General features: G+C 32.9%; 3 protein-coding genes across 4 annotated transcripts in view; 1 reads left to right on the top strand and 2 right to left on the bottom strand.

Moving 5' to 3' along the window:
* Nucleotides 1–12,644, bottom strand: part of LOC149902153 (protein kinase C-binding protein NELL1-like) — a 36,884-nt gene extending 24,240 nt beyond the window's left edge. For both annotated transcript variants that reach the window (XM_090110270.1, XM_090110271.1), the window contains exon 1: nucleotides 12,525–12,644. In XM_090110270.1, the coding sequence (XP_089966396.1) occupies nucleotides 12,525–12,588 (64 nt within the window). In that variant the 5' untranslated portion in view covers nucleotides 12,589–12,644. The remainder of the gene's footprint in view (nucleotides 1–12,524) is intronic.
* Nucleotides 12,645–16,516: 3,872 nt separating this feature from the next.
* Aasdh (Aminoadipate-semialdehyde dehydrogenase) lies at nucleotides 16,517–21,413 on the top strand. The gene is made up of 7 exons (XM_090109794.1): nucleotides 16,517–16,943; nucleotides 17,019–17,851; nucleotides 17,999–18,713; nucleotides 18,896–19,054; nucleotides 19,472–19,787; nucleotides 20,326–20,589; nucleotides 20,929–21,413. The coding sequence occupies exons 1-7, from the start codon at nucleotides 16,714–16,716 to the stop codon at nucleotides 21,313–21,315; spliced, it is 2,904 nt and encodes a 967-aa protein (XP_089965920.1). The 5' UTR covers nucleotides 16,517–16,713; the 3' UTR covers nucleotides 21,316–21,413.
* A 96-nt stretch (nucleotides 21,414–21,509) lies between these two features.
* Gdi (GDP dissociation inhibitor) lies at nucleotides 21,510–23,359 on the bottom strand. Its single transcript, XM_090109795.1, has one exon. The coding sequence runs from the start codon at nucleotides 23,258–23,260 to the stop codon at nucleotides 21,929–21,931; it is 1,332 nt and encodes a 443-aa protein (XP_089965921.1). The 5' UTR covers nucleotides 23,261–23,359; the 3' UTR covers nucleotides 21,510–21,928.
* Between the last annotated feature and the right edge of the window lie 1,392 nt (nucleotides 23,360–24,751).

Here is a 24,751-nt window from a genome sequence, read left to right as displayed (position 1 = left end):
CCGTACAAAATTTTAGATTTCTCTATTGGTAAGATTTTTTGGTTGCGAAATAATGAACTCGCAAACGAACATTTCAAACTATCATCACAGCTATCATATTACAAATGTATTAGAAAAACATAAAGATTGAATTCTTAATCACGATTATAAAATTATTACAAAACTGAAAAACTAAAAAAATAGGTATTCCTGCAATACATTTTTGATTTTACAAGTAAGTAATAATTATAAAAATAGCTAGTATCCCAACCAAAAAAAGCCAAAATGATATTTGAAAAAATACTAACAGGGTTTTAGCACGATACGGTCTATAATTACAAAAGCTATTCATCAAAATTGGAAAGGCAATTAACACTTCGCTATTTTCATGCCTTTAGTCTTAACGAGACGGAACAATTTGGTTAGCCAACCCTTGTCATAGACAATTAATAACTTTAATTAAAAATTTTATTCGCGACATTTACTCTTCATTTTGTGTTATTTTATACCGATGATTAATTACACTCAGTCCATTTCTTTAAAAGACGTACATAACGTTGTAACATACGTTGCTTGCACGTTTTGCATAGAATCCACAAAAATGTCAAGACACTTTTTATAATATAAAAGCATTATAAATCAGATAGATATAGATATCGAAACTATCAGATACCTATAAAAGTACAAACCTTTTTGGCAATAAAACTGTGAAGAGAAACAATATTTCAAGTCACTTTGAGACGTACACGAAAACGCTTTATGCGAACTACGTATAATATTACTCACCGACACTCCACTCCATGTATTTGTTATTACTTTGTACGAATGGTGATATATTACGTATGAACTAACATTCCCTTTTTCCGTCTCGACATAATATTTTGATTTGATTAAGATTGATAACGTTTGAATTAAATCTTTAGTACTTTCATTGCTATGTTTAATTCGTATTTATTCAACCATTTAATTATTTCTACATTATTTTTCTACTCGATTTGACTATAAGTCCCTTCGTAATCCGAGACAAAGTGTAATCGACTATGGTATTAGCATACTCTATGCAGTTCAGTGAATTATGCAAGGGTTAATAACAATTAAGGGAAGTCCTTGAAGGCGGTGAAACCTGTCCGGAACTAAATTGACCATATGGCAAGTTAATTATAATATTTATCGGTAACCAGAGACGGAATTGTGTTCACACGTTACTTGTTACATAATAGTAAAAAATATAAGTCGCGTGCCTGAAGTGTAATTGGACACGAACATTGTATATTTGTTCTTTTCATTATATTGATTTCAAAATAATCTGTCTGTAATTTTACTATAAATTTGTTGAACAGATATTTACGTAGTAGTATTGACTCAGTTCACAATCAATCCTTAATCTTAATGCTAATCTCATGTAAAATAAGGAATATTATACATTACGAGTTTATAGTTGTTTGAATTTCAAATCTTACAGTGACGGTATTGGGCCTTAAGGTGTGTAACTTGAATCTTAAAAACATAAAATATGTAACATTTCCTTCGCTATTACTTTCTAGCTATATATAAAGGTGTATATAAAATTACTTTCACTTATAATATGAAGTAGGTATCACTTAGGAAATAATATTTTAAAAGAGATTTTGTCGAAAAAAAAATAATACATAGGTATTATTATTATTTTTATGTTACTTTTGATAAATTATTCTTTACATTATAAAAATCATAATTGAAAACCTAGACATAAAAAAATCCTATGCAATAAATAAGATTGAATCGCGCTCTACATATTTTTCTCTTAGCTTATCATTAATCAGGAATATGTACATACATAATATATCTTTTTATCCAACATGTGAAAAGAATATTTCCATTCATAACGTTCTATTCAGCATATTTTATATTAAAAAGCAAGTAAAGCCACACGTCTTTTATGAGCAAAGTAAAGTACAAAGGGGAGGGACGCTTTGAGTCGGCGGCATATGTCACGCGCGTGCCAGTTCGCCGTCTCTACTTACATTTGTTTTTTGTGAAGATTGTATGCTCCCTCAGTTTACTAGTTATATTAGTACCCTTGTACTTTATTCGCTATGTTCACATTTATCGGCAATCAAAGAAATTTTTATTATAAGACAGACAGACAGTATCAAACAATCAAACAGAACAGTATCCTAGATTTTTTACCAAATTTACTCTCATAGAGTCTATATTAATCTAAGGCGTTAACTCCATTGATAAGCCATTTGGCTTGGCTAATAATTTTGTTATAAAATATTTAAACATTTATATTCTAATAATAATATTAGGAAATATTACTTTATAAATAACATACTTCCATATATAAAGAACATTCAATATAATTCGCCGGCGTAATGCGCTCTACATTTTCATAATTATGTCACACAAATAAACATTTCTAATCAACAATCGGCCCATTGACCTTCCTATAGCAATATTTCGTATCGAATGACGATCAGGTGATATGTTAAAAAGTGTTTACTCGATTTCTAAGCATTGCGGTGGTCTGCCTCGTTGCTTCTTAATTGCTGACGCAAGAAATACACAACAATCGCATGTGAACAATGAGATTACATCAGATGCAATATATTCACTGTTTGGATCGTTATTAATACACACAGATTGGAAATATAAAAAGTTAATCTTATAACTTGGACACGTTTCTCGAACAAAAATATCGTGAGCGTATCCCGAACAAAAACAACTTTAATAAAATTCAGGATTGAAGGCATACAAAATATGTAGTACCACAGACTAATAATAATATACTACGTATACAAGTAGTACTATTAACTAGTTTAGTATTGCTAGTCTGGTAGGTACGCTAGTTTGCTATTGGATAGAAAAATATCGTAAGAGACAAATCTGATTTGGATTTTATACGTACATTTTTTTATCTTATCCAAGACTGTGATAGCAAACTATAGTTACAAAAAAATCAAAAAGGGTATCATAGCTAAAAAATGTTGTTGTGTTGTAACAAAACAAAAAAGGCTAGTCGCTTATGAATTAACATTAAAAAATATCAGGTTAGAAATTAGAATAAGCGCTGGATTTTGGAATATTTTGTCCGTTAATAAGGCTACTGGGGTGAGCCGGCGACCCGGTGTTCGACAGGTGGCGGACACGCGCCGCTGCGCCCCCCGTGCCATATCGGGCCCTAGACCATACCGCAACTGGACTTTGATGCTTTTTATTTCAAGCTATGAGATAGCTGCGACATAGCTTCTTAATTTTTTGTAGAAATGCGTGAGCCGCATTTCTACAAAAAATAAAGGCTCGTTATTTTTTTCAAGTACCTAATTTTGTTCCATCCTAAAATACTACGTCTATAAACTAATACACTATGAGGTATCATACTAAATATTCATTTCATTTGACGCAATACGCGATGAAACCGTTGTTTTACCATAGCATAGAGCATATGTGAGGATATAATTCAATGTTGCTATTTGAAATTCCGATATCGGCCGTCCTTCAAGCACCCTTGCCGACACTTGCAAATAGCATCCGGTGACTTAGATTATGTTAATATTTAAAATGTTAGGCGATAGACTACGTCAGAGCTGAAATCACCTGTAAAATCACGCCATTCCTACTTACTATATTTGACTTTATCGCTATGTGTTAGTAATAATTTTGCAGGTGAGTTCGTGTATTTTTTAATAAATTAAAACCTTACGTTTCATTAATCAAAGAAATATATTCAGTTAAAAACACTCTAATTTCGAAAGTATAATTATTTGCTGTTTAAAAACACCAGTTTCCAATACCTAATTCAATGATTGCCTTATTTCTACGTTACGGATTAACGCGAACGGATTTAAGTTCAAACATACTTTATAGCATTAAAATACATTCATGATCATCATTATCATCATAAGCCCATATACATTCCCACTGCTGGGACACGGGCCTCCTATGAGGGTTAAAATACATTAATAATAGATTACTATAGAGACAAACTAGTCTTGTATTACAACGCAGTCGGTAAAGTCTTTGACACTTTAAACTTGACAGTGGGGCACGCGTCCGCCGGGTAATCCTGCGCAAACATCACGGCTGATAGCGCTTATCGCACGTGCTATTGTTACCGGGATGTATTACTTCCTCGAACACTATTTCTAACACTAATATCGAGCACTGTTTAATGTTAAGGACTGCGTAGGTTCTTGTTGTATCGATCACTGATTTCACCAATGACTTCTATCTAGAGTGTAATTTTTATAGATTAAAAAAAACTAATTTTATACTTTTTGATATTTACAATTTAATATCATATTTTCTCTAAGCATTGTGTGATTGTATCATTCATCGTATACTTTAAAAACTATAAGAAACAATCGTTCTCTACATTCATAAATTCAGTAGTGACAGCATTTTAGGCCCCCACAATGACGCAGCATAAAGCATTAAATAACCGAAACGAAATGGAGCCTATATCGTTTATTGGCTCTTGAACATGTGCTGTAAGTAGCCAATGTTGGTAGAGGGACGATCAACCTGTTATTACGTTACACACCACCCCGCTTCTACCCTGCTATCAATAGTCAATACTTGAACTTAATTTTTGACACTTTTCATTAGCTTATTTTTTTAAACGACACGACACGACGTTCACCTAAAAGATTAAAAAGTAATCAAAAATATTACAAATCCTTAATGTTAGCGACTACATATTATAACAACATTTTATACTTTATAAAAAAAAAGATCTGTATTATGTAAACGACGGTTGACCTATACGAACTAATATTTTACAATACCTCGAATAAATATAGTCTCAGCTAAATAAATAGCTGGAAGCATATCACGTTTCTAGCTTTTCTAACATTTTCCATGTAAAAAGATATAAAAGAACGACCATGAAAAAAACTATTAATTTTAAATAGGTACATGAGCATGAACAGAGCATGTTATTTGAATTATTCTGTAGAAATCAGCAATTATAATATAATATTAAACAAATTCCTTCAAGAAAATAAGTAGTATCATAATAATCTAAATTCTGAATACATATTATAAAAGACACATAAGCTCTTATAAAATGTATTTATAAAACATTAGTAAAATAAGCGTTTTTTTATAATTTATAGAAAAATAACTTTAAAAGTAATTAATAAAATAAAAAGATTGAAATCGTATCAACTCATAAATTACTCATAAAAATAGATAAATTATAAATATGTATGCCAATAATTGAATGCATTGATAAAATAAGGATGGCAATATAAACGAGACAAATGTTGAATAAACTGACGAAGCTAAATGAAATTCATTTGTCCCGAAGCACCCTTGAACCCGAGGGTAAAATTCGTTTCACTTGCGAATAGACGTGATTCAATTTGTCCAAACGTTGATTAGATAAATAACAGCTGGGCCACGATCCCTTATAATGAAGTCGTGTGCCGGAATTAACTAATTCCTTTGTATAAATTAGCGTAATTCAAAATCTTATTCAAATATTTCCCTAAATAGCTTCCTTACGCAATTAAATATTCATTGTAATAACTAGAAAAATATTTTAACGCATTTAATGAAAATATAGGGAAATACCACAAATAGTACAAATATTAGAAAATAAATGGCTCCCTTGACACTAAGTCCCAAGGCGTCGCCGTCGACTTCACAAATTATTTACGCAATGTAAATTCGACCCAATTGCCTCGTAGGCGTTCATAATTCAGTGTGTGTGGAATCACTCACATATTAAATACGTAAAAGATCGATAGTATTTGGACAGCACGAGGCGCGTTGCCCCGCAACACGGTAGACGATGCACGGGGTGGCTCACAGGCTTGCATTGCGTGCAAGAGCCGCGGCCCACCAGTAAAGTTACACATTAGTCTTCCATGATTAGCCAATCCCTTAGCCCAGCCTATTTACGTCTAGACACCCATACAGGCTGATTAATCCGCTCAAATGTCTGCTAATGTGACATTGAAAATGAAAAGTTTTAGATAAAAATATTCATTTTTCTCTTTTTAATCATGCTGAGTTTCATTATGTTTCACAGTGCAAAGTGATATCTATGCAACGTGCGGAGGGCGGAATTGACTCCTAAAGACGCAACGAGAATTGTTGCTTTAAGTTGAACTCTATAATGTTCGAAGTATTTCGATGGCCGTGAACGTTGTACGAGGTCAAAATAGATGCGAAGCACCGCATTGCGCTCTATGCGACACCTGCAACGCAATATATTTGATCTTATTGCAATTTAATATATTTTTATGCACATCTAAAGATTTCCTCGAATTTTCCAGAAAGAAATCGACTTATTATTTCATAAATCGACTGTGTCCTTTTATAGATTTAGAACTACATCTTTACCAAAATACAAGAACATAATAAGTTAAATATTAATTTATAATATTTTTTCTGGTACGATTAATCATTGAATATTGAGTAAGTTTCGTTTGCCACGCAAATAGAACTAACCTAACTTCTATTCCTACAAATATTTAACTATCAGTGCTCACGAACTAACTCCGCAAACCGAAGAACTAATCACGTCATCGGTTCTACGTACGAATAATGAGACAGACATAATATTATTCCTGGTATTTTTTCATGGAAATTAGGTGGAAAAACGCGGGTAGCATGTTTTATTTATTGAGTTCGCTGCTGTAATGGCGCCAATGCCAAGGTGTGGATCAAATTATATCGGATTTACTGATTTCATTTCAATAATATCTTCGGTTACTATGTGCATGCTTGGGGTACAGGTTAATTTATTGCATTATTCAAATTTCAATTTCGTAAACTGTAAGATAATAGCTATAATTCATAAATGAAATGAAAAAGGATTTCAGTGTGATAAATTACATTTTAAATACTTAATTGAAGGGAAACGATGTGGTAATAAAGTATTAATCTAAAAGCACGCACGCATGACCCATAAATTGTAAGTCATATATGATTCGTGTAAACCAAAATGAGAAAAGTTTTCGACGCACTAAACTATTTATAGAACCATGAATTTGATATGAATAGGACGAGTTATGTGTGTCGCATTTAAGGAAGTCAAAATTAACCTAATAACTACCACGGAAAATTTGTCATAAATTTCAAAGATATGTTACCTTTACAATAGGTAACCTATAGCTGTTACCTATTATAGAGCTTCAATCAGAACTTATATTTTAACCCTTATAGAATACAAAATTTCTATTAAAATAGTCCAATAAGATTCAAGCATTAATACAGTATTATTATTATTCCTCCTTTTTTAAAAGAATTGAATATAACTTCAAAAACTATATAACATACGCCATTCCAGATAAATTTCTTTTTAAATTTGTCTCTCTCGAACAACTACAAAGTATAATTTAACAGCACATGTGAGAGCCATTTTCTTTGAGTACTTACTACTTTAAGCAACACTACACAAAGTTATGTATAAAGTTATATCGTATCGCATACTCGTAATAAAAAACTGTTCTGAAGAGAAGATAACTTAAGGAGGCCAAACGCTAACCCTGCGCATTTTGTAAATTATAGCTTTTAAGTATGTATAAAAAGCACTACAAATTGAAAATCAATTTATACTATTTATCCTCCTAAATTGTATTTATACTAAATAATATTAAAATAAGTAATCTCTATAACACCCGCTGAGATTTATTTCCGCTTCATATTGCAGAATACAAACCAAAGCAATAAAATATAATCATCAAATATAGCTAGTATATCATCCCAACTGTATTTATACTAAAATGGTAAAAACAATTGTATTTATACTAAATAATATTAAAATAAGTAATCTCTATAACACCCGCTGAGATTTATTTCCGCTTCATATTGCAGAATACAAACCAAAGCAATAAAATATAATCATCAAATATAGCTAGTATATCATCCCAACTGTATTTATACTAAAATGGTAAAAACAATTGTATTTATACTAAATAATATTAAAATAAGTAATCTCTATAACACCCGCTGAGATTTATTTCCGCTTCATATTGCAGAATACAAACCAAAGCAATAAAATATAATCATCAAATATAGCTAGTATATCATCCCAACTAAACTAAATATCAATTTGAAATCGTTTCACCCGGGGGACGGAAGCTAGGGGCAGTGTATCGGACTTAGGGGAAAATGAAAGACAGAGGGTGCAATATGCAATTTCATATCAGATTTTTCTTATACACTCTTTGCAATGATAGAGATGATTAATTTTATTTGAAAATGATATGGATAGTGTAGATTCAGTAGATTTATGTTTGTATCCTTTACCATGATTATAATGCACAATGCGATGCGAAGAAAATAGAGATATTTTCTTAGTTCTAAACGACTAAGACCTCTGACATTTTTGTAAATAGGAACACGAGTGTGTAATATTTTAAAGTTATTCGACTCTAGCATGACTCTAGCATTTCGGTGCCGTTATTAATTATTATTGTTGTTTGTTTAGTGTTATCAACAATTTAAATTTCCATTCAGAACATGTCATTATGACGCTTTCTTTCAGTAATAAATAAAGGAGATTGGAGTTTCGTGTACTGTAAAGCACACTATAGCTTGTAGACATTCCCCACGGGGCGTTCCACACGCGAATATTACCTACTACTCCTACGTCGTACCTTAGCTTACGTGCAACCCTGTGTTATGCATTGGGCCGACGAACCCTAACAATCTTACTTTTCCTGTTTTTAAAATGACAAATTCGTTTTTAATGTCCATCAATGTAGACAAGCTTTATCTAACATTTCGCGTGTTTTTATTTTCACTATTTACCCAAGAAATAATTTTTATTAGTGCTATAAAACAATAATTCGGTTTGGATTAACAGCCGGCAATGCTTTCGTCGCGATTACGCCCGTTTTACTATCGCTATTAAGGTGGTTTATTTTCAAAGTTTTTATAGCACGATACAATAATATTTTACGTAATACGAGATCCATATTCATGCATCAGAACTACAGTATATAACGCTTATTATTATACGTATATTATAGTAGAAGCATATGCAGCAATTGATCAGATTTATTTATTATTTTAGGAAGTATGCATTTTTTACAAGAAGCACGTGTCACAGGAAACTATTTCAATAGCGGACATCACACAGGTTATTGCATTTGTATTTATTTTGTTCCGTCAACAGTTCCCACGCCTAAGTTCTCGGAAAATGAATCATAACTTATACCTAACAGCGTACTACATGAAACCAAAATAACAAATATTTATAAAGATTATTTGAAATAAATTTACTTTAATGTGTATTTCGTACTGATTAATGTCGGATTGCCGATAGCTGTATATTTTAATGTACCTATGTAAACTATTTAGATTGAAATATATTTTAAAAACTACATAAGCATTTAATAGTCAACGTAACAATCGGAATTGTATTGTTATAGTAGAATTACCGCTATCAGACTCGGATTATTCTCTTTAAACAAATTTGCACGATAAGATAATCGACGGTATGTAGAAAACCCGGCGCTAAATCCACACAAGGTAATTGTAGCATGAATCTGAAAAACTATACTATTAGAGAATTAAAATACATAAATATAAAATAATTATTTATAAAAATGTAGTAATCATGTTATTGAACATCGTCCCTTCATCGATAAAAATTAAACAGTAAATTTAATCACTTTTTTACTCGATAATACATATTCTTTTAGGTTATATTTTAACTTTGAGGAAAAAATTTGACGGCTTAATGACATTTTATGTAAGTACCTTGAAGGAATATTCGATAACCAAATGAACAGGCAACGGTATGAATATCTTACAGCTCTACATCACGCTATAATTCAACTTCATTACCGAAAAATGTTTCTTTCCCCGAAATTCTTTGAGCTACAGAATAATTCCGATAAAACGGCAATAGAATATAAAATTTGAATGCGACGAGAGCGGGGCTGACGATAAAAATTCAATGCGGTAAAGTAGCTTACGTAAGGCGGGCGATGTAGGCGCCTACGAGAGGCAAGCTCATTCACGAACCTTATTAAATAGAATTGTTCCCATCTGTTCCCGAATCTTAATGAACAGTACAATATGCAATCTTTCAGTAAGCTTACGTCGTATGCCTGTTCCTTAAATGTTCGTATCAGTATATTCAATTCAATTTACGTACATATAAGCAAACTTATTGTATAAAATTCAAAGCTAAATTTCTAATCAAAGAGATATGATAACAATTCAATTGTATGTGCATTCCATTTCTAAGACATAGAACATATTTAATTGTACTCGTTCCATATATTCATGGTGACTGTTCATGAAAGTTGCAGGTAGAGCTGGCTCACAGCCAAACCTAAATGACTATGTTTGGCTCTGGCTTATCATTCCATTGGCCTATTAAACGTGCAAGAAGTAGAGCAGTCGATTGTAAATGAGTTTCGATGGATCATTGCAGTGCCAGTTCAGAAGGATTAACGAGCTGAAAATGCCTTGAGCTTAGCTTGCATCTTGCTAGGACTTGTACTTGGGAACGATAAGAACAATTTAGGGATAGTTTTTCGTCATTTTATTTTGAAGGCTTGATATATTAGTATCAATTTATATCTAATGAATCCAATACAATCGTTAGTTACACTATGCAATAAATTTCAATGTCATTGCAGCAAACGTAAATAAATTTTGTACTAAATAAAATGTAGGTTTTTGTTGATTGATGAAAAAATCATCAGGTTATGGTCACAAAATGTTAATAAAAAAGCAATATGTGCAAGGGGAAAAAGTGATAACAATGCTTATTTGTTTCTTATAGGAAAAAGCTTTGCGAATGGATAAATAAAGTTCAATTATAATAATTTTGTAGTTATAATGAATTTCAACAAAAACTTACATGAAGATTGTTATTTGTCTCATATTCTTTTAAAATTTTACCAAATATATGACGTATTATCCACTGACCTCATATAGGAAACCTCCACAATCTTTATAGCGTGTACGTAAAGATGGTTAGACAAAGATCGCAGGTCATAAACGTAGGTTTGCCCTAAATGTGTTCGGGTCGTCGGCCGGCTTGACAAATGTAAGGAAATGACAGCCCTTTCCGCCACTACCTACTACGAGACCAGATGTTCCACTTTGATTCGGAAAAGCTAAAGCCGACGTGTAACAGAGGATATTGCAACAATTTTCAAATTTCCTCTGAAGTGTTTCAATTCTACAGTAGGTATTTTCAATATTTAAAACTCACCCGAAATACGTTTTTAACATATATCAATTGCTTTTTAACTTATCACAACTTTATTCTTATTATGTGTGAACTTTGAAATAAAGACCTCTGATTTCAAAATGCTGCGCGTTGAAGTCTTTTCAATGCAATTGAAATTAATATAACATATTATTATGTTTAAAATTCGTGTTTTAAGTTACCACTTTTCTTGCTGTTTATATCTACAACACAGAAGTATAAAAATGCTAAATAATATGTAATAGATAATTGCTATAAATATTTACATAAATTATCATCAAATCTGACTCACTCAATTGGTCGGTAGCACATCGGTGTGAAATCGCGCGATATTACTGATAAGATATCAACAAATCATCATTTTATCACTGGCAAAATTATTTTACGTTTTCATTCACCTTTCCATGAGCTAGTAAATATACGAGAGCGTGTTCTGTCTAAATAATCGCTGTCGTCATACATGATAATTTATTAAATTGACTAACAACAATAAATTTCAAATTTAAAATATACCACATACTTTTTTATAGACATAGTTACAGTGTATTATGTTTTTTGTATATTAATTATGAAAAAAAAAACCCTTTATGCAAATTGCATGCGGTATGCGAGGCGTCAAAATGACAGATAACATATTCGGGCAGGTGTCGAAAGATGCGCATGCACTTCAGCGACTGGCTATCGGCTAGTGGCGTGATTAAGATCAATATTTACTCAGATGTGTATTATCATATGACGTAAGGACTAAGGTAGTGTTTGGTGGCGGCGGACTCGCAAGGACGGCACTATACTCTACAACCCAGCGTGTCCCGGCATGCGCTACTCGTCAAACTTAAGTTTTCGTTTTCAGTTATGTAAGCCGCAAAGTTTAGATAGATTCTTATGTAATGGTCAAAATATAGGTTTACTTCTATTTAAGTTACTTCACTAATTTACGAAGTACTGTTTTCGCAAAACGATACGCATAAGTATTTTTACACTTTAAATTAATCAAGTGAATTAAGCGATTTATAAACAAACGGTGGTGCGAGAAAATTAATACGATAAGAGATATAAGTTAATAAGTGAAAACGTATTCAATGAGAGCGAACTTGAACCCTCTAAAGTCATTACTCGGGAGGGTTGATCGCGATAGAGCACACACTGCGGTCGTTTTCCTCAAAACCACAAGAAAACGTGAACATAGACGAAAATTTGACTAAGGGTCGAATCAGCTGATCGGCACACCCTAAGCTACCGCAAATCTTGTAAAAGCTATGAAACGTGCGAAAAACGTGTTATATTGACGGAACGTAAATCAGCTGATCGCTAGATTTGTAGTCGTAAAATAATTCGTATGTGAATTTTGAGCATGATTATTGAAAGTGGTACTCACCGGCCGCGTTCGTCAGCCACCACCAGCAGAACCAGGCGGCCACGAGCGGCCGAGTGCCGGCCATGTCAGCGGCAGCGCATCACACGCGCGCTCTTGCCGGCCGCCCCGGCGTACTGAACCATACTGAGCGAGCGCGATCGATGCGCGGCCACGAGCGCCGCACGCACCCTCGCGAGCCGCCCGCCCCTCCCGCAACCCCACGCGCCCGCACCCTCCGGCCATTTTCTCGAGTTTCCACCGAGAGCGCGCGCGCTGCCCTCTTTCCCGTCGGATCGCTGACCGCCCCTAATTGATTGGGCCCGTTCATTTGCCGAATACGTTTTAGGTCAGCACCGCCGCAGAGCCTCTGCGCAATGTTTATTTAGTTAACTTCGTGGGAAACTTGGCTGGGACGGGACCATTAAGACAAACGGTCTGCTCTTACTTGATGTTTCGTCATAATTGCTGTTATAAATAACTTTTAGTGGTTATATTTCGAAGAAACAACTTTAAAAGCTAAATCTTATGTATAGTAGTGACATTTAACAGATTGCATTGTTAGATAAAAATACACATATTTTAAATTATATAACGCAGAATTTTAAACAAGTTATATTTGAAGTTTTATAAACTTTCCTATTATCTCATATTAACATATTTTAAACAGATTTTAATTACTTCTTGTCAATATAACAACTAATTAAAAACAGAAAACTATACAAAATTAAGGACGAATATACCAATTAAATTTTTTCTATTCTCTATAAATGTATAAGAAAAATAATTATATTTTTCTTATACATTTCTTATACATGTTCTATTAAGAAACAGCTTTCAAGTAATATAGAGTCGAATATAATGTGCAGTTTAATTGAGAACCACCTCTTGTTTTGAAGTCGGTTAATAGAAACGATATATTTTAGTAATGCTAGAAGAAATTAGAAACAATGTAGAATAAGGTACTGAGGCCTTATTAAGTTAGCTGTGTGCCCCGTGCTTGTACCCGCATTGCTCCTCTCGGCGCCTATGATGATAAAATATAAAAATGAATCGCAAAATGTGTTGGTAAGCGCATAACTCGAGAACGGCTGAACCGATTTCGATAATTCTTTTTTTATTATATTCCTTGAAGTACGAGGGTGGTTCTTATGTAGAGAAAACGTAAATATTATGTACCACGGGCGAAGCCGGGGCTGACCGCTAGTGATAAAATAATTATAGCCTCTCTCGATAAACCTACTATCTGACAGTGACGAAATATTTTTCAAATCGAAATCGTTGTGATTAGCGCGTTCAAGCACACAAACATATTTGTATAGGTATACATAATATATCAAATATAATATGTTTGACACATACATAATATTATGTATCATTTTTACATATTATGTATCATAAAAATTTTTAATTGTGAAAATGTATCAGCATGTCGAAAACTGTAATTTAATATACCTAGTTAACAATAAAATAACATGATTTCAGTCTATTTTTTATAATGAATAGAATTAATTTTATTCTATGGTTAATATCAGAAATATGAATAAATGGTTATTATACCAAAACAAATGCGAAAGTAAAACTTATAGATTATCATTATGCTAGGTACTTATAAGTTTGAGATATTAATTTTCGTATTTCAGATTTTTACCATAGAATAAATTAATTGTATTCCATTATACAAAATAGATTTAAACAATATAAATAAAAAAAACACTATGAACAATAAATCTACGAACACTAAATCATAGGTAGTAGGTACCTATGCAAAATTAAGACAATTGTTTTTAACAATAAACTTAACCGTCTACTAATTGTCAGAAATAGAACAAATTAAAATGAGACTCACGGGAGGCCTCAGCTTTCAAATAAAAATGCCTCATCAAAATCGGTTAATTCAATATGAGATAGATAATACAAAAAATACGGTTGTATTTATAACCGCCTCCTTTTTTGGGATTGGTCGCAAAGCTGGATCGTTTGAAGAACTAAAGTTTCAAATAAGTTTCAAATGAATAAAATATATTTTTAATAAGAAAGGCCAGGCAATTAAATCAATAAAAATCGCACAAAATGAGAAAAATATTTATTTTAGGAGCCGATCAATGTCTGAGTCAATTTAATGTGTTATTAGCGTTTATTTTTTAGTCTCTATGCAGTTTAAAATTTAAGTCTTCTTTCGAAGTTATGTAATCAAAATGACAATTTTTCAAGGGTTAAATACAAAAATCAATAAACTCTAATCAAACATAGTTCTAAAGTAAAATTATGAGAATCTAATACAAAAATAAAATTTTAGAAATTATTTTTCTTTTTAAAACTAAAACTACAATATCCCACTTTTATAAGTAGTAAAACTAGCGACCCGCCCCGGCTTCGCACGGGTGCAATGCTGATACTAAATACACTACAGAAAAACTGTGAACGTTGTATATAAAAAACATAGCGGCCCGCTCCGGCTTCGCACGAGTATAAAATAGATAGCCGGGCAGCCGGCCGGTATAATACCGCCGCAAACGCTACCTAGGTACGTCCCGCAATTTTTAAACCTGTAATATCTTCGAAAATATTCACTTAAATCAAACGGTGTAAAGGGCCATATAGATCTATATTAAATTAACAATGTATTCAAGGTATTTAATTGGTTAAGGATTAATGCTGTATTGGTTAAAATCGCATCGAAAATTAGCCATTATTTGTCGTAAAAAGTAAATGACAAAAAAAAGTTATTGTGAGTTATCCATAAGAGATAGACATATATACCATCGCGGACTTTTCTGTAGACCTTTTCAATGTGTATAATACTTAGTACATTATTTTGATAAAACACACAGCCTGCGTTTGCAATGTAAGCGGAAAAAATGTAATTTTTTACGACATCACATTAGAAACCTCAAAAACAACAGTACTTCTCCACTATTTAATGGATGTTATTATACATATAAACCTTCCTCTTGAATCACTCTATCTATTAAAAAAAACCGCATCAAAATCCGTTGCGTAGTTTCAAAGATTTAAGCGTACAAAGGGACATAGGGACATAAGGACAGGGAAAGCGACTTTGTTTTATACTATGTAGTAATTTATACAAAAACTTACACAGCGTTTACACCAATCAACTATTCGTATATAACCGTATTTTTAACTTTTAAGTAACGTGTAACAAACAATATATCAATTTTATAGAACAGCGCAAAAAGGAATTTAATTAAAATTCAAAATTAAGACTTTCTTTTTTTTAATAGCTGCCAGCTATGATCATCAGAAAAATATAATAATGATCTGAAAAATAGGAATATGTGAATAAAATGCTTAACGTTACTGTTTAATGTTTCAATGAATTTAATCTCCGCTGATATTTTATTTTATTTAAGAATTGTAAAGGTTGTGTTTTCACTGAATAAATGATAAATAAATACATTTGATAATAATAATAATTCATTCATTTATTCAAGTAACGGACTCATTTTGTTAGTAACAATTATTAATAACTTAAAAATTATGTTAGTAAAAATACTATTTATTATGACTGCTAGAAATGCACTCCACCGCTACAAAGCTGGAAGAAGCAAGGAAGCAGACAGTTTGCAGCAGTGGTTTACATACCAGCAGTCGAGCCGACTCGCTATACAGCGCATGATTACATTGGGACTGTCCCGCACACGGCGCACCAGGGATGTGCATCTCTTTCGCATTATAGCATAAAAACAGTCTATACGAGCTTCTGCAAACATCCCTGATGCGCTGCAATAACGGGACAGCCCCATTAACGCCCTGAACGCATTATTACATATTGAACACGGAGCGAGCTGTAAGAATGTCGAGTATGACTAGCCCATAGGCTGCACGTGTAGAAAGATGAACAATATTTGAGAGTCACTGTAATTCATTTCATAAAATAATGACTTACTAACTTACATTTTAGCAATATTATCCTTACATATATTTTCAAAAGGAAATAGACTAAATGAATATGCACCCGTAAACAGAGACAATAATGCTTTATGGAAATTTGACAGTTGACATTTTGTGATTTCGGGTTTGAAAACAAATAAATATCAAAACAAAACATTTTTTTACTATCATAACAATTTGGAAACCAATGATTTATAATGGCATAAATAGTAAATATTTAATAAATTAAACGTACGTAATAAATAATAATACTAATGATAGTAAATATTAAAATCAGTAAAATTAATTGAGTACGTAAATGAAGTTCAAGCGAGGATATTACGACGTTTTCGTTAATACATGTGCAAATTATCCTTCAAATATCGCTATAAGGCATTACAATCATGGGCTCTATAAAAATTATACGTATTCTGAGCTATACGGCGTTTGCGAATACATCTCACAAAACTTGCAACAACTCAATTGCAATAAAGGAATTATTGGATTAATTACAGAGAGGAATATTATTGTCCCTTGTATTATTGCTGCGTGAGTACTTTATATGGTTTTCAACTTGTTTTCTTTTATTTCAACTTAGAAATAATTTTTTTTTTCTATTTTCAGTGCACACAAATGTTGTACAACATTCATGTTTCTTGATCCCTCACAAGACCTGGAACCAATTATATCTGAAATAAAATTCAATTTTATTATATCCATTAAAAATGCAGATGATCTTTCCTCTACAGAAATATTTAACAAGAGGCCAGAGAAAACAATTACAGTTTTCAATTTAATAATTCATATTTATAATTTGCAAGCCAATAATCTTAATAATTCGCAATATGGGCCAGAATATTCATTTATTGCCATGACATCTGGTAGCACAGGGGACCCAAAGCATATACAAGTGCCTATAAAATGCATACAGCCAAATGTGGATGACTTGACTAAACTGTTTGTTATAGAACAATGGGACATTATTTACTTCTCCACACCGCTCACATTTGATCCATCAATGATAGAAATCCTTCTTGCATGTATGAATGGAGCTTCACTTATGATAGCTCCGGAAAAAACAGATATATTATTCCCTGAAAATCCAGACAATTCTATAACATTTTGGCAAACAACACCGTCAAAGTTTTTCCAGTTTTCAAATGCTGATATAAGGAACAAAATTTTGTCTGTACAGTCGACTTTAAAAATATTGGCACTGGGTGGTGAGCCTCTGAATGGAATAAAGAGGTTGAAAGAATTGAAACATGCTAACAATAAAACAAAGATATTTGCTCTATATGGTGTCACGGAGATGTCCTGTTGGGCATGTGTGGCCGAGTTAGATCTAATTAAAATACAGAATGACAAGGAGTTGCCTCTTGGCAATTCTCTATCAGAAACTAACATTGTAGTTGAACCACAAAAGCAAAATAAAAGCACAGGGAAAATAATTTTAAGTAAGTTGAGATGTTTATATTTTATACACTTGATAAAACTATATTAAAATTATTAATAACTATTTTGATATTTATTATGAGAATTAGTTGCTGAATAAATAATGTACGTGATAGATTACAATAATATTCCTATTTTATCTCTTTCAGTGAGTAAAACTAGAAAATGTGTGATTTTAAATAAAACCAATGGAGTTGATGAAGAAAACTCTTTAAAATTCATAGATACTGGTGATATGGGGGAAATTCGAAATGGTACCATTTACTATAGAGGTCGAAGGGATGACACCATTAAACGATTTGGACACAAAGTGAACTTACAACTAATAGAATCCACCATAATGCAATGTCCAAGAGTCAAAACTTGTTCATGTGTGTGGTTGCCAAAACCATTACTTCTTGTTGTTTATTTTTCATCAGAAACCTTGAGTAGCCAAGAGCTATCTGATTTTCTTAAATGCAAACTAGATGATAAACATTGGCCTGATAAGATAATACGAGTTGACAATTTACCTACTAATCCACATGGCAAAATATCAAGACAAATATTAGCACAGATGTTTGAGAAAATCCTACCGCTACCTCAATCAGTAAGCTCCCTGAAACTATTATTTTTAAAAGAACTAAAATTCATTTTGAATAGAAACTTTACATATGAAGAAATAAAGGACAAAGATTATTTCTCCCTGGGTGGAACTTCATTTCTCGCTATATCTATGTGCAATAAATTATGTTTAACATGTCCACAATTTGGTAAATTAATTTTGCCGCATCTACTATCACGAAAAAGTACAATTGAAGATATAATGCAACTTGCTGTAAAAGAATTAGGCATGGAAATTAAACCGAAAAAGAGATTAAAAAGGTAAACTATTAGATGGGTGAACCTTATTGATATCTAACTTACTAATCTTTTAAAATAATGTTGAAACAGATCTTACATCACGCATTATAAATCAAGAGCTCGTATATCTATACAGTGTTCCTGATTGTATGTACAATGTACATATTATTTTCTCATAAGTATTTATTTTTTCATTATTTAAGGTCTCGATCAAATACGGAAAGCTTTTTATCTACAACACAATCTATTAAGAAAACAACAGAGGTTCCAAGCAGCTCTAACCCAATAGATTTTGTGGTTGCGTGGTCTTATGACACAGGGAAATGTGTGGATGCGTCGCCGTCTCTCTATCAACATGGATAGTAAGTTATTTTTATTTTTAACTAGCAGTCCGCCCCGGCTTCGCCCGTGGTACATATTTACGTTTTCTCTACGCAAGAACCATCCTCGTACTTCAAGGAATATAATAAAAAAAGAATTAACGAAATCGGTTCAGCCGTTCTCAAGTTATGCGCTTACCAACACATTTTGGGATTCATTTTTATATTATAAGATCATAAAATACAGAATTACAGAGAAGCATACAAATGCAACTATTTAACGCAGACCTTCTATAAGGGTGTAGTACCTTCCCTAATTTCCCATTTGATTATTTTGTTCTGTAGCAATTTACAAAATATCTATAGGTATCAAGCTACTTAGCTTCCCTACAACATTAACCACAGCTATACTTCCATTCTATTACCGCAAATTATTCAATATTTTTTTTGCATTGTTAGCAAGCTCTACGTGACGGTGGGCAGCCACTCCGGCAAAATAGTCGTATTCGACGCAATCAGTGGCTTGATGCAAGGGCTGATAAAAGTGAAATCAAGGGTCGAGGCGGCTGTATACTGTACTAGTGAGGCTCCATTAACCTCTCCTTGTGGTATAGTCGGTACATACGATGGTACTATCGTATGCTTCATGCTAGAGAGTTGCAAGGAATTATGGAGAATTAACATCGGCTGTATGATTAAAAGCAAAGCCACATACTGTAGAGGCGAGCTGTATGTCGCGTCTTATGATGGGAACGTACGATGCATTGATGTTTTGGTTAGTGTGTTGTTTTTTGTACACGAATATTAAAGCAATTTATAGTGTAAGAATTTCTTACATATATAGGATTATATTAACAAGTAGATTTGTATGTCAAAATGTGTTAGAGACAATTAGACTAGAAATTTGGTATTTGTTACAAAAAAGCAGGTAAATACCTACCTACTAATAAGGTACGCTTTATTTATAAAGGATTCAATTGCCTCAAAGTTGTAATTTCTTTGTAGGAACCTAGAGTACTATCTGTACCTAGATGGTCAACATCAACCTTATTTTCTAGTTTATAAGGTTTAGTTTTACTTTGTATTTTATGACCACAGGAAACTAGTTTGAAAATCATTCAAGTCTGACTAAGCATAAAAAGCAAGGTCTTATGAACTGAGTGATCTTTGCAATTTCAATTGTAGGTACCTAACTACTTTAATAGATACACTGATCTTAATCAAATTTTGTATGATTATTATTTATGTTGAATTTTTCGTAGCACTTTTTTAATACCTACATATTATTTAAATTACATTCTCTTTCGTTTCAGACTGGAAAAATAAACCAAGTAGTGAATATAACTGATCAAGCTATATCTGCAGATCTAGTGCTTGCTAAAAAGGAATTTGTTCTCCTCGGAACACTTTCGGGTGTATGTGCAAGCATACACACGGAAACAAAGACAATAGTGTGGCGCGGAACGCTCAGTAGCCCAGTATTTGCTACTCCTGTCCTCTATGATAATGATAAATATGTAGTTTTTGCGGAGGTGAACGGTGAAATTCACTGCCGGACTGTCGAGAAGGGGATTAAGGTATAACTCGCATGACTATTTAGTGGCATGCAATCTATTTATACAATTTAAGCCTATTATGGTTACTTTAGATTTCTCATAAATTTGTTTTGGATTGAGAATCACACATAATATATACAACTGGGTGAAAAAAGACAAGTCTAGAAATTGCAAAATAAATTTAACTTCTCGAAAGTAGGTAATTGTATGTTCAATTTTTACTCTAAAACAGCTAGCCCAGTTTTGATCAATTTTTGTATAGTGATAAATGATAATAAATAAAACCCTAGAGATGAAGATTCGCAAAAGAATAAGACATATAAATCCATGTTGTTTAGCTAATTTGATATGTTCTTTCAGATATGGAAATATCAAGGTGCCAAAGGAAATATCTTCTCTTCTATTTGTGTTCGGGAAATGGACAAACTTAAGTGGCAGATGATATTTGGATGTCACGATAATAAAGTGTATAACATAAATATAAAGAATTTTCAACCAAGTCTAAATTGGAAGGCTGAACTAACTTCACCTGTGTATTCAACACCATGCAGCTTAAGTGATAAATTAATTTTAACAGCATCAAACAATGGAATACTGTGTATTTTAGATGCAGATTCAGGAATGATAATAGCAGAGTATCCTTTGCCAAATGAAACATTCTCTACTCCGGCTGTGTATGGTGACTACATATACATCGGCTGCAGAAATGACCATTTGCTTGCCATAAAATATGTACTGAATCTGTAAGATAGACTGGAAACCAAACTAGCTCAAAATTGAAATATTTATTATAAATATTAGTAAATCTATAAGACAAAATGTTAAAAACTGTTTTAATAAAAATGTTACAAAAACTATTTTGTGAGTCTTCTTTATTCCATAAAAAAAGTAAGTTCTTTAAATTGTAAGTTGGGCACAAGGAAAAAAGAAAACCATATTGATACATAATAATGTAATTTTATTCATGATCATACACAGAACATTAAGATGTACAGTGAGCATTCATTAGTTGATAAAGTATGATATGGATACAAGTTACAATGTACCAATAATGGAATGCAAATATTTGCACAGAAACTGCTTGTGCAGATTAACTTTAGCCTTGTATCTTAAATTATATAAAAGCATCTTTAAAAAAAGGATAATTCCTATAAATAACAAATCTTATATGTATTATGCAAATATTTATAAGAAATAATAAAATCATTGACTGGAGCACTGAGAAGTATAACGTGCATCTACATACACATATCTCTTATAGACATACCCAAAAATCCCTATGGAACAATATAGAGCCAGTTTATTAACAAATTTCAAAATAACAAGCAATAATATACATAGATTATTATATACGACAAACTTATTGATCTTCCTCTCCCAATTCCACCTTAACTTTGGAGAAATCAAAATCTTCACCTGTTCCCCTCTTGTAGATTTTAAGAACATCTAAACAAGTGGTCTCAAAGTGAGTGGTAGCATCATAAGATTCAGATATGAAGATTTGGCTCTGGCTTCCATCATCAGTTGGTTCATAGTAATCGGTTACTGATACAAACTTCTGTCTGATGGGACCCAATAGGTCAATACCAGGTTTGATCTCAGACTCAGGGTCATTGGTCTCCACTGTTGTAGACACCATAGCAACGAACCAGCCTTTGGCAGCGACTTGGTGTGTGTAGGACACCACAGATACATAAATGTCGGAATTCCTGCCCACCTGCTTTTGTGGAATAATGATCTGAGTCGATAGAGCATCCTTGGTGTTGTTGATAGGATGATCCAACAAGCAAATGCATCGGATCACCTGGCCCTTCTTACGGACTCTGTCAGGGACATAGCTGGGATCGCAGTAAACCTGCTTACACTTGGCTACCTCATTACCGGAGCGGACACCAACAACCCTTCCTCCCTCTCCGAGGACAATCTCGTCAATAGGCTTATCCAACATGTAAGTGCCTCCATAGATAGCAGACAGACGAGCAAATCCTTGTGGCAACTCACCTAGACCATACATGGGGTACAAGTAAGGAGACTTACCATACCGTGCGAGTGAATCGGAATACAGTTTGATACGACGTATGGTTTGACTAGCTGGTTGCTGAAGATAGTTGTCATCCAGATAAAGAGCCAGAGCGTGTCCAGTGAAATCTTGAGTGTTACGGTCGAGACCAAATTTGTCATAAAGAGCTTGCATATTAGCGGTAGTTGGATCGAAATCCTTCCAAGTCTTGGGATCATCTTCTTGGAAGTCTTGAACGTAGATCAAGAAGTTGCGGAAACGCCTCTTCTCAAACATACCCATAAGATCCGACGCGAGTGCTTCTTTTTGGTCAACTGGCACCTTGGAGATCTTACCACCCTTGTATACGTAACTGCCTTCAATTGACTTGAATTCCAGATACCGGGTGACGCCCGTATGGATAAGAAGTTTGACAAGCAAGCCATTGGCCATCAAAAATTTGGGAATCAAGTCCACATTCCAATCGCGACCTCTGCCGTATGTCTCATCCGGAGCCGGAGCATTGAACTTAGAGAATAATTCTTCTAACGGGGTAATTGACGCAGACTCTCCTCCGTAATACTTGTTACGATCAATGTGTAGAACCTTCTTTCCAGACACAGAAAGCATTCCACTAATGATACATTCTTTAAGTCCTGTGCCAAGCACAATCGCATCGTATTCTTCATCCATGATTGGAATAAATTAATATATTTTCACGAATCGAAAATACAATAGGCAAGCAACCGGGACAAACGTCAAAATGTCGGAAGTTTTAGAAAATCAAGGTAATATGTCGACCGGTGATGACGTCTACAAACCATAGTGCCAACATAAAGAATTAATTGTAGACTTAATCGAGAAATGTAGTAGTTTTATAATTTAGAAATAATTGTAATTTTATACTATTGTTAATATTAACATATTGTATTTACTTCTAATCATGTAAAAAGTAAAGACAAGATTTTTACATTATATAATCTGTGTTAAAATATTATGTTCTGTGGTGGTTCAAGTGTCATATATTTGTAGTGATGTGATATCTAAATAAAATTCGATAATTAGTGTTGACAATCTCTAAGGCAGTCTTTATAGCAGTCGTATAAAGGGTTTATTTTAGGAATGCGTTTTGAAGTAAAACTGCTTTAGGCGCGACTAGGGAGTAACTCAGATTGTTTTTCTGACGGAAGTAACGCTGTGTAGTTTCCGCCATTTAAAAATAATAATTCTGATTGGTTGTAAGTATATGTCATATACTACACGCTTCTTGACTTATACGCCAGCTATAAATAGTGGCAAATATCATAATCAATTAGGAATGAAAAATTCAACAGTTTTAAAAACATTATTTTAAATTGCAAAATTTTTTGAAAATCTCTAAATATATAGTACGACATAAAAGAGATGAAATTAATTATTTTGGAACTAATTCGTTTTTCATTACCTGGCAACCCTGAATTGGCAATGTAGCTGTCAAGTTGAATAAAAATTTGTTGTTTTTTTCGTGAAGTGGAGAATTATTGAGATAAAATTGTTATTTAGAACAAGAAATTTAAATAAAAAAGGAGACATCATGAAAAAGGTTAAACGTAGCGGTGTCCGTGATGTGGTGTATAAAGTTTTTATTCGGTGTTTGTCCGAATTTCAAGCTGGAAATTTATTGACTGATTTAGAAAACGTTTACAAACGTACAGCAGAATATACCGGTGAGATTCCATTTATTTTTGCTCAGTACTACGTAAAATAGAATATTCCATTAGTGACGAGTGTTTAATGTATGTATGTATGGCGATTATTACGTTTTCGCAATTTAATTTGAGGTTATTTGTATGTAAACAAAAACTAGTTTTTATAGTGCGACCAGCACAATTTGAGTCAAGAAGTTATATCCAATCCAACCAGCCTCAAATAAAGTACCTAGTTTAGATTTTACTACATAGTATAGTGATAACTGTTTTCATACAGGTATTAATCAATCAAACCATAAGAAAAAAAATCATATTTACTGTATCATATTTACAGATACTGAAGATGCCCCGTACCCTCTTGCCAGTACTTCGAAACAGAGTGATGATCAGTCCTTTGAAGGAGTACAATATTTAGATTATGATGAATTACATTAATGTACAAAATTTATCTACAAAAAAAATAAAAATATGTGGTTTTCAAATCGCCTTGTTTTTT

This window comes from Colias eurytheme, chromosome 15 (assembly GCF_061535395.1).
Source record: "Colias eurytheme isolate Ceu_HAF_F1 chromosome 15, ilColEury1 Martin Lab GWU primary, whole genome shotgun sequence".
NCBI lineage: Eukaryota > Metazoa > Arthropoda > Insecta > Lepidoptera > Pieridae > Colias > Colias eurytheme.
Note: the sequence above shows the minus strand (reverse complement) of the source record. Positions and strands in the feature narration are given on the sequence as shown.